This window comes from Uranotaenia lowii, chromosome 2 (genome assembly GCF_029784155.1).
Source record: "Uranotaenia lowii strain MFRU-FL chromosome 2, ASM2978415v1, whole genome shotgun sequence".
Taxonomy (NCBI): domain Eukaryota; kingdom Metazoa; phylum Arthropoda; class Insecta; order Diptera; family Culicidae; genus Uranotaenia; species Uranotaenia lowii.
In genome coordinates this window covers 59251155-59262963 of record NC_073692.1, presented here as the reverse complement: position 1 = coordinate 59262963, position 11809 = coordinate 59251155, and the positions used below count along the sequence as shown (strand labels likewise).

The 11809-nt window shown below is 35.0% G+C and overlaps 1 protein-coding gene across 1 annotated transcript in view; it reads right to left on the bottom strand.

The window, feature by feature from the left end:
* Positions 1 to 3341: 3341 nt before the first annotated feature.
* Positions 3342 to 11809, bottom strand: part of LOC129746227 (uncharacterized) — a 34930-nt gene continuing 26462 nt past the window's right edge. Inside the window, exons 3-4 of the mRNA XM_055739787.1 lie at positions 5568 to 5747; positions 3342 to 5496 (exon numbers count right to left, since the gene is read on the bottom strand). Of these exons, the coding sequence (XP_055595762.1) occupies positions 3938 to 5496; positions 5568 to 5747 (1739 nt within the window). The 3' untranslated portion in view covers positions 3342 to 3937. The remainder of the gene's footprint in view (positions 5497 to 5567; positions 5748 to 11809) is intronic.

Here is an 11809-nt window from a genome sequence, read left to right as displayed (position 1 = left end):
CATTTTTGTCATTTTTGTCATTTTTGTCATTTTTGTCATTTTTGTCATTTTTGTCATTTTTGTCATTTTTGTAATTTTTGTAATTTTTGTAATTTTTGTAATTTTTGTAATTTTTGTAATTTTTGTAATTTTTGTAATTTTTGTAATTTTTGTAATTTTTGTAATTTTTGTAATTTTTGTAATTTTTGTAATTTTTGTAATTTTTGTAATTTTTGTAATTTTTGTAATTTTTGTAAATTTTGTAATTTTTGTAATTTTTGTAATTTTTGTAATTTTTGTAATTTTTGTAATTTTTGTAATTTTTGTAATTTTTGTAATTTTTGTAATTTTTGTAATTTTTGTAATTTTTGTAATTTTTGTAATTTTTGTAATTTTTGTAATTTTTGTAATTTTTGTAATTTTTGTAATTTTTGTATTTTTTGTAATTTTTGTATTTTTTGTAATTTTTGTAATTTTTGTAATTTTTGTAATTTTTGTAATTTTTGTAATTTTTGTAATTTTTATAATTTTTGTAATGTTTGTAATTTTTGTAATTTTTGTAATTTTTGTAATTTTTGTAATTTTTGTAATTTTTGTAGTTTTTGTAGTTTTTGTAATTTTTGTAATTTTTGTAATTTTTGTAATTTTTGTAATTTTTGTAATTTTTGTAATTTTTGTAATTTTTGTAATTTTTGTAATTTTTGTAATTTTTGTAATTTTTGTAATTTTTGTAATTTTTTGTAATTTTTGTAATTTTTGTAATTTTTGTAATTTTTGTAATTTTTGTAATTTTTGTAGTTTATGTAATTTTTGTAATTTTTGTAATTTTTGTAATTTTTGTAATTTTTGTAATTTTTGTAATTTTTGTAATTTTTGTAATTTTTGTAATTTTTGTAATTTTTGTAATTTTTGTAATTTTTGTAATTTTTGTAATTTTTGTAATTTTTGTAATTTTTGTAATTTTTGTAATTTTTGTAATTTTTGTAATTTTTGTAATTTTTGTAATTTTTGTAATTTTTGTAATTTTTGTAATTTTTGTAATTTTTGTAATTTTTGTAATTTTTGTAATTTTTGTAATTTTTGTAATTTTTGTAATTTTTGTAATTTTTGTAATTTTTGTAATTTTTGTAATTTTTGTAATTTTTGTAATTTTTGTAATTTTTGTAATTTTTGTAATTTTTGTAATTTTTGTAATTTTTGTAATTTTTGTAATTTTTGTAATTTTTGTAATTTTTGTCATTTTTGTCATTTTTGTCATTTTTGTCATTTTTGTCATTTTTGTCATTTTTGTCATTTTTGTCATTTTTGTCATTTTTGTAATTTTTGTCATTTTTGTCATTTTTGTCATTTTTGTCATTTTTGTAATTTTTGTAATTTTTGTAATTTTTGTAATTTTTGTAATTTTTGTAATTTTTGTAATTTTTGTAATTTTTGTAATTTTTGTAATTTTTGTAATTTTTGTAATTTTTGTAATTTTTGTAATTTTTGTAATTTTTGTAATTTTTGTAATTTTTGTAATTTTTGTAATTTTTGTAATTTTTGTAATTTTTGTAATTTTTGTAATTTTTGTAATTTTTGTAATTTTTGTAATTTTTGTAATTTTTGTAATTTTTGTAATTTTTGTAATTTTTGTAATTTTTGTAATTTTTGTAATTTTTGTAATTTTTGTAATTTTTGTAATTTTTGTAATTTTTGTAATTTTTGTAATTTTTGTAATTTTTGTAATTTTTGTAATTTTTGTAATTTTTGTAATTTTTGTAATTTTTGTAATTTTTGTCATTTTTGTAATTTTTGTAATTTTTGTAATTTTTGTAATTTTTGTAATTTTTGTAATTTTTGTAATTTTTGTAATTTTTGTAATTTTTGTAATTTTTGTAATTTTTGTAATTTTTGTAATTTTTGTAATTTTTGTAATTTTTGTAATTTTTGTAATTTTTGTAATTTTTGTAATTTTTGTAATTTTTGTAATTTTTGTAATTTTTGTAATTTTTGTAATTTTTGTAATTTTTGTAATTTTTGTAATTTTTGTAATTTTTGTAATTTTTGTAATTTTTGTAATTTTTGTAATTTTTGTAATTTTTGTAATTTTTGTAATTTTTGTAATTTTTGTAATTTTTGTAATTTTTGTAATTTTTGTAATTTTTGTAATTTTTGTAATTTTTGTAATTTTTGTAATTTTTGTAATTTTTGTAATTTTTGTAATTTTTGTAATTTTTGTAATTTTTGTAATTTTTGTAATTTTTGTAATTTTTGTAATTTTTGTAATTTTTGTAATTTTTGTAATTTTTGTAATTTTTGTAATTTTTGTAATTTTTGTAATTTTTGTAATTTTTGTAATTTTTGTAATTTTTGTAATTTTTGTAATTTTTGTAATTTTTGTAATTTTTGTAATTTTTATAATTTTTGTAATTTTTGTAATTTTTGTAATTTTTGTAATTTTTGTAATTTTTGTAATTTTTGTAATTTTTGTAATTTTTGTAATTTTTGTAATTTTTGTAATTTTTGTAATTTTTGTAATTTTTGTAATTTTTGTAATTTTTGTAATTTTTGTAATTTTTGTAATTTTTGTAATTTTTGTAATTTTTGTAATTTTTGTAATTTTTGTAATTTTTGTAATTTTTGTAATTTTTGTAATTTTTGTAATTTTTGTAATTTTTGTAATTTTTGTAATTTTTGTAATTTTTGTAATTTTTGTAATTTTCGTAATTTTTGTAATTTTTGTAATTTTTGTAATTTTTGTAATTTTTGTAATTTTTGTAATTCTTATAATTTTTGTAATTTTTATAATTTTTGTAATTTTTGTAATTTTTGTAATTTTTGTAATTTTTGTAATTTTTGTAATTTTTGTAATTTTTGTAATTTTTGTAATTTTTGTAATTTTTGTAATTTTTGTAATTTTTGTAATTTTTGTAATTTTTGTAATTTTTGTAATTTTTGTAATTTTTGTAATTTTTGTAATTTTTGTAATTTTTGTAATTTTTGTAATTTTTGTAATTTTTGTAATTTTTGTAATTTTTGTAATTTTTGTTATTTTTGTAATTTTTGTAATTTTTGTTATTTTTGTTATTTTTGTTATTTTTGTTATTTTTGTAATTCTTGTAATTTTTGTCATTTTTGTTATTATTTTAATTTCTGTAATTTTTGTCATTTTTGTAATTTTTTGTATTTTTGTTATTTTTATTTTCGTCGCTCCCTTGAATTTTTGTTTTGACTTAATCCCATTGGTGATGTGATATATGACATTGAGAATAATTTATAGCAATAAATGGACTTTATTTCAAATGCTGTCAGTTTTTTTGCTAAAAACTTAACTTAAAATTTTATTTATTCAGTTAACATGACATAGTTCAGTTATGGGTATTGTTTAAAGGATAATAATAGTTTGCAAAACTGCAAATTGTTCTAGAGGAGTATGTAATGTTTAAGAAGCGACTTAGAATAATAAATATAAATTTCCCTTGTCCATGAATGGCCCCACATTATTTGTATGCTTCTGAATATAACTCATAATAACTAGATTTTTTATAACTATAATAAATGCATTGACGTAAGATGTAAATGGAAGAATAATAAATACAGTCGTTTGCGAATGAAACAGTGAGTAAGTGAGTGTTTGACGCAAAAATCGTCATTACATGTATGCCTAATAGGGTACCCATTAGGTGAGACAAACAGACACAGACAGATCCCATTAGTTGGGTTACCGCATTTTCTGGAGGTGATTTCTGGATAAACCAGGGGAAATCTCCTCCGAAGAATCACTAAATAAATAATTCACACTAAATCTAGCTGGAACGCCTCATTTACTTAGCATTTATGGCCTTGATTTGAAAATAAGCTGTCGCCACTCTATGGTTTTCCCTCCAAGGATAAAAACGCAGGTATGAAATCTTTCTCTCTTTGTTGTGTTTCCTGCTTCTGAACGAAAAAGGTACAGCTTGAGGTAGGTAATTCTAAACTAGCTGCATTCAACCGTATCATCGCAGTACTTCGGACAGTTGTACATACTGGTTGGCACGCAAATTTCTCCATTAAAAATGTAATTGCTCGAGCAAGAGAGCAGTGTCTTTTTAGTATCGATGCAGAAGAAATAATTCTGGCAACCACTGTCGTAGTCGGTTTGAAAGCCACTCTTGGAACAACTGGGATTACATTTCCGGGGTAGACAATTGAGATAGGGATTAGAGGCCGCACTCCCTACTGGACATTTATAAACATCTTGAGAAACGCAACTGTGACCGTTATAAATTTTGCTTCCTCGACAAGTGAGCGTTTGTAGCCTTTCGCCTCCTTGACAGTAGTAATAACTCCGACAGGCACTCTGAAGATCTTGCTGATATCCGTCGGATTTCCCGGAACACATAATGTCATCTTCACATACGGTATCTTCCTGACGATCGGAGCATTGACCACCGATGAAAACTTGCCCTGGTTTGCAGAGGTAGGAAGTTTTGCTGCCTTCTGAGCAATGGAAGTAAGACCGACAACTCCCACTGAAGTCTCGATAGAATCCATTCGCCTTATTGGCACACGAATCAGAGTTTTCAGACGGACACGAGTAAGACGATGATTGCACACAATTTTCTCCATCAAAAACCTGATTTGCAGGGCATCGCAGAATAGTTTTGAATCCGTTGAAGCAATAGAAAAAGTTAGAACACTTCGATTGATCCGAGAAATCCTGGTAAAAACCAGCCGAACGAAGACTGCAATCGTTGGAATATCCCACTTCTTGACAAAAGTCACTACCCGGATCCTCTGTACACACATTTTGAACCGGATCAAAAATGAACCCACTCGGACAGGAAAAACTGTCCACTGTTTTAAAGTTTTCACACTTCACGAAATAAGAACATCCTTTCCTGGGATCATTATACAGTCCATCGTTCTTTTTATCACAAATATCTCCCGGAAGTGCCATTCGCGGACAGTGGTACAAAAACTCGGGAACACACTGAGCTCCATTGAAAACGGTTCCTTTTGAACAGTCCATTCTCGCCATCTTTCGCCCGTCCTTGCATTTCACATAACTTTTACAGTTTTTAGATAGCGGGTCCAAGTATAAACCTTCTGGTAATGCTGCACATATATCATCACTTTCATCCATCGTATTACTTGCGCAACCCGGTAAACCCAATCCACTTGAGAAAATACAGCGCTTCATCCGCTCATCATACGCGTATCCCTCTGGACATTCCAACACTTCAACAACACTGCTATCCTCACACACTAGCACTTTCTGGCATTGATCATCCTCTAGCACGTGGAATCCATCGCCTCTGCCATAACAACGATCATCGCTTGGAATGGGAGTGCCAATAGCTTCATCCACCGGACTAGCACAGGTCACTTCCTGCCGCGGCGCGCATTCGATTCCATCAAACAAGGTCCCCAGTGGACAGTTGTCAACCTTCACCAAATTGCCTCCGCTACACTCGTAAAATCGGCGACACGCTTGAGTAGTGTCGGCATAAACCCCATCCGTTTTTCCGGTACACAACAGATCGTAACAGGTTCCTAAAATAAAACGAAAAAAATCGTGAATATTGGTCCAATTTCTTTGCTTCAAAATCATCGGTATAGCCAACCTTCATTTCTAACACACTTCTGCTGACGATATTCGAAATACGCTCCGTCGCCACATTTGTATCGTATCGGTTGACGATGATAGCAGCGATAGTACGTTGAACACCCGGAGGACGGAACTGCGTACAGGAAATCATCCCGGTGGGTGCACCGGATCTGCACGGCCTCGGTTTGGGGTAGTCCTGGAACGAGGGGAAATCAAAAGTCAAAATGACTTGCAATCTTGGAGAAAGTTGATCATTGAAGCTAATAGTTAAATAAGAATATCTTAGATATAGTTTTAAGCCATGATGTGGTATACCGCAAGCAACGTTAAGGTTGGCCTCACAGTAGCGATCGAGAAGATGGAAAGTTGGTTGCTCTACTTGGAGGTGATGATCGACGATCATCTGAGTTTTACGGCCCACGTCGACACCGCCTACAAAATAGCGGCAATGACGACAGTAACCCTCTCTCGGGTCATGTTGAACAACTCAGCGATCCGCTGCATCAGAAAGAGGGTCCTGGTGAGCGTGATCTCGTTCATTTTGCGTTACGGACCGGCAACCTTGAGCAGGCAGTGTAATCCTCAGAAGCTCTGCTGCGTGCAGCGGTTGATGAACCTGCGAGTTATCAGCGCATACCGAACAGTGTCCTCGGTAGCTGCTGATGTTGTGGTGGGGTCATGCTCATATCGGTCTTGCTAGAGAAAGATATCTTCTTCTACGAGTACAGGCACATGTCCGATGTGCGGAAACATGTCAGAGAGGCATCGATGTCCAATTGGCAGTACCAGTGGGACAGCTTGGAACATGGCCGACGGACCCATCGCGTGATCCCTAACGTGGGATTTTGGATGGATCGGAAACATAGAGAGGAGGATTTCTGCATGACACGGTTCTTGACTGGTCACGGATGCTTTATGCAGTACCACCATCGCTTTGGACATGTTGCCTCAACATTTTGCCCAATCTGCGGTGAAACAGTTGAGACATCAGAGCACGTAGTGTTCAACTGTCCGAGGTTCGAAGTGGAACGCATCAACATGCTTGCCGCCTGTGGACTCGACACGACAGCTAACAACATTGTGTGGAGGATGTGTGAGGATGCCAATACTTGGCGCATGGTCAGCGATGGGTTCCACCGGATCATGACTGCCCTGCAGAGGATTTGGAATCAGCACCACTCAGCGACCGGTGTAGGGTAACCTTTCCGCCGGGGAGCATCTCAGTAGTGTGCGTCCGAACCTAGCAGTAAATAAGACAAGTCTTTACCTTCTTCGTATGTCGAGCTGCTTGGTACGTTGCGTGCGTGGTATATCTCCACCGTTACCGTCACGGAGTATCCGAGTAGAACACGCCTTCTGCGACAGACGCAGCAGGGATTCGACTTCTTCGCAGTCGAACTCGTAGAGAGAAGAGCCACGGAATACTCTCTGATATAATGACTCCACGTCTTCGCCGGGAATCATCCGAGTTATTTCCTGTGCTGTGACAGGCGCCTGTCCAGGATAAGCTTCTCTCGATCGACACACGGACGGTCAAAGAGGAGAGGGACTCGAGCCAAACCAAGCGGAGCCAAGACCTCAAGTCGTTAGAGGAGAGGTCATTGGTCTCTTGCAGTGGCCTCGAACAGAGGCGGAGCGCACGATAGTCGTGGCGAGCCTCGAGTTACGAGTAAAGACCGTACCTCAAGCAGTCAAAGGAGAGGTCCTTAGTCTTTAACTGTAACAAGAGGCAGGGTATATAAGTTGGAGTTTTGACTTGAAACCGAGTAAGCCGATGAGCGCAGAAGCGCGGACTTGGTCTCCCATAACGGATACAGCCTTCGTTGCAGGTCTGGATGGGAGTCACGGCCAGAGGCCCCAGGTGGACTTTATGGCGTAGGGGTAAATAGTATCTAGAGTCGACCAATTGCACCCATGGACCCAGAGTAGCTTACTGGGGAGACGCGGTGGCTCGCCGTGCCTTGGAATCCAACTGCTCGGGGACCTGAGAGGTAACATGCCTGAAACCTTGATGTTGTCCGGCCATGAAAAACCCTCTCCCTACCTTTTGACGAAGATACTGAATTACGAATTTGGTAGACACTAGGAAGCAGAAGATCTATCGAGCAGAAGGTCACTCCACTACTGACTCTACTGTAAATTGCCACAACCGATCAGTGGTTAGGCGGGTGGCTGCCGGTTATAACTTGGTAAATTTTTAGGGAAGCTTCGACCGTGGATGATCTTAGTACCATTTGGGTGCGGATAAGTCGGCTTGGATCTGGCCCTGACTTTCGTAATAATTTCAAGCCAACCAAAACGTCGGGGAAACCCAATCACCTCTAAGAGAGAGTGGTCTTCTAAGAAAATCATCAACTAAAGCTTCAATGAAAGAAGGGTAATTGTCGGGATAATTACCTTGTACTTTATGCATAAAAAACTAAAGAACAAGGTAATTACTGAAGACCCAAAAAAGCCATCTTAAGCAACTCAATCGTAGGAAACGTCATGTTTCGGATACTTTCCGAAAGTAAAATTTTTATATCTACACATTTGGCGTACTCACGATGTACACTACTCCGTAGATGATGCCTCAACATTGTCGCTCCAACCGTAAGGAAAGCACCGTTTCGTTTTTGTTGTGAGCCAGGCACATCCAGTTCCTCAGTGGGAAGAGTCGTACGCAAATCTAATTATATAAACAGGCCTACGTCCGAGTGAGCGACGAAATTATCACTGTTCAACTGAATCCAGGGTGAAATAGTGCAGACACGGTCTCTTTTCTTAAGGTCTTGCTCCCTCGCTGTCCTTTGGATCCGGCTCTGAGTCACATTTTCTAGTATCTCACATCCAGTATATTCAGTAGACAAATCGTATCGTAAAATCCAGTAGACAAATCGAGTGATAAGCAACGTTGCCAGAAGTGGTAATCCAAGCAACCAAAAGTCACGCATTTACTTAAATGAAGGCTTTGAAAGTTACATATTGGCTGACAAAGAGAAACATCTGCCCAATTCCCTTGAGCGGACCATATGTACTCATTAACGAACTTGAAAGATGCAAAAGTAATTTATATATACGTTGCATGGACTTGTTTTGTCCAATTTCCATTAGTGAACTGTATGTACTCATTAATGAACTTGAACAACTTTCAAAGATGATTTATATGTAAATTAAGAAATCAGAGTCATAAAAAGTGCACAAAAGTACACAAAACGGGATTCACGAAGTCACAAAAAGTGCATTGAGGAGCTTTCTTCCTGACTGGCTGGCTATTTGTTTGCCGTAATTGATCGAGTTTGGAATACGGCGCTTGAAATCATAGCGGCACTATGAACTGAACATCGTAAACAATCAAGAGAAGGTGATATGAACTGATGCGTAAGGTGCAATTGAGATAGAGAGAGAATTTTTTTCTCATTTTACAATTTTTGGAAGCTGAATTAAAAGGCCCCTGGAAGCTGAATAGAAGGTCAATTAGACCTGTTTTGGAACTTGGAAATATCAATAAGAACTTAAATTTTGATCTGCATGGAACGTACTTCAGATCAATTATGAGTCCGAGTATGCTGGTTCGCATCCGTTTTATGGGAGTTTTCTTCGCTTGGGAATCGCTTACCGTAATTCACGAATGGGAAATGTCCACGGAGTATGGCGCCTTTGAGTAGTAGCGTAAAACTCCTAAGTGCATAGTTGCTAGTTAAGGAGAAGAACGACTCCCTAGTTGTTAAGAGGAGGTTCTCTAGTCACAAAAAGAAGGACAAAGATCAGTAAAGGATTTTGCGATGTTCAGAAAAAGATAAATCCGAAAAATCATCCTGCCAGCTGAAAAATCGAAACTGAGGAATTGATTTCTGATAGATCGTTTTCTTTAATTTAAAAAGAGACCAACAAGTCAAAAATGTGTTCTCCTTAAATATATGGAAGAAAAAATATTTCTAAATCGATTAAATTTACTCAATAAACGGACTAACTTTTTTGCCAAGGTTAGACAAAGCTCTTAGAAATGCTTTTTCGTCGGTATCAGAACTCAAAATCTTTAATCGAAAAATCGCAAGGCTTAAAGGTTGATTTTGTTGTATGTGTGTATGAAGGTATGTATGAAAAACTCACAAGTGACTGAAAGGTTTTTTCACCCGAGTCGGTACAGGAAGTTTCGATCACACATTCAAATATTGTTCATGCTAACTCATCAACAACCAACCTCCAAGGGGTCCGTTACCACTGGCTTGGGACAGGTTTGACACTCCTTCCTTTTTTCCAACAGTTCGAAACAAATTAGGAACTCAAGTATCCTTTTCACGATTCAAAATTTTCCGAGATACTCCGACTGGCTTAATTTCACAATCCCTTGTAGGTATATCAATTTTCCGATCGTTCCATGAGCTGTCAAATCCCTCCACAAATCCTCAATAATAAAGTTAAGCTATTTAATATTAATTCATTTGATAATCACGTTTCATATCGATTGAAAGAATAAATACATTTAATAATAAAGAATACAGACACTCTCTTTGAGCAAATTGTATCCAAGTGATAATTTTTTTTTTCGAAGCCTAAAGTATGACTAAAACTTCGCTGATGCGTTTCGATAAAATAAAAATTGTTTAATTTTTTTTTTGTTGAAAAATTGCTGGGTTTTGACCAAATTTGCCCGGATATTGCTCAGCTTTTAGGTTGAAAAGCTTGAAGCAATCGTAGGACTTTAGAAGATTTTCGGCCGTCCACCTAGAAAACAAAGAAATATTTCTGGCTCTTCAAGCATGCCATGAATTCATAGCTATCGTTATAGAAAACAACCGGTTTGGAAATTGACTTCTCCACCCCAGCATGAAACAGTTATTCAAAAATCTCAATGACTACACTAGTTTTTTATTATTTAATGTTTTTCTTTTCTTAGCTCCCAAACAGTAAATAAACCCTTGCAACAAACGCTTATCGTTAAATCAGCAGCAATTTCGATCACAATACATTTTCTTCAAACTAACAGATTTCCCAAGTACAGGGACTTAATTTTCGAGCATATAAATTTCACTTTTCTTGCGGGAGAGCGAACTTGAGTTCGCATTCGACCGCGTTACCGATCGGACGTTTTTTCCATCCGCTCTGCGTTAAGTGTAGTTTTTTCTCATTTGCGTTCTCGTGTATTCTCGATCACGGACATCCTTTCCACGCGAGTTTCCAGTGCCAGTGTGGTGTTTATTCAGCGAAACATCGCAACCAGTGTTTTCTCACTCCGAGATGGGGGAAACTCCCCCAGTGTGGGGCGGGGCACTTAACCCGCCAGGAAATCGAAATATGAGAACTGTTCCTTCATGGATGGACCCGTTTGGAGAGTTTGGCGATATGCAATTTCTCCGAATGAAACCATCCGGCCACCAAAAACTTCCCAAAAACTCCTTCATCATATCGACGTCTGTCGAAAAATACGTCGGAAAAATTGACGGAGGGAATCCTACTGACCGAGGGGAGAGTTATCTCCTTAAAGTTAGGAACCCCGCTCAAATCAACAAGCTGCTCAAACTGGATCGACTGATCGACGGCACTCCGATCACCATCGACCACCACCCGACTCTTAACCTTTGCCAGTGCGTGGTGTCATGTGAAGATGCTGCGGGATTAAGTAACGACGATCTGCAAAGTTTCCTTGCCGATCAGGGCGTTACGAAAGTGTATCGTTTTCTAAAAAAATCCGGCGAAAAAACTGTGGTGACTCCGACTGTGGTGACTCCGAAGTTCACAAGGATTGCCCCAACGAACCGCACTGTGTCAACTTCCAAGGACCCCATTCATCCATAAACCGGAACTGTCCCATCTTCAAGGAGGAGCAAGCCATTGTCCGCCTTAAGGTTGACTTGGGAATTTCCCAAGGCGAGGCCACTAAGGTGTACAGAAGCAGACTACAGCACCGAAAGGAGGCCACCGAACGAATCCAAGCCGAAACCCAAAAAGATCAGCGGATCCGTCAACTGGAAGCCCAAGTTTCTCAACTATTGGAACAACTGAACCAGCTCAAGGAGAACCTCAACCAATCTACTCTCGTTGGCGACTCCACAACCACTCAAGAAGACTCCGACGACTCCAGCTGCGACTCCGATCGTCAGATGACAATAATCCGCACTCCAAGCAACACGTCCACCCCAAAACGAAGCCGCCAAAATAGTTCCATCGAAAGCCCACCCAACCAGGTAACGACAACAAAGAAGAATAAGCCAGCCATACCAGGTAATTCCAATAGCCTTCCACCCAACACAACTGGTAAGTCATCTTAATTCAATT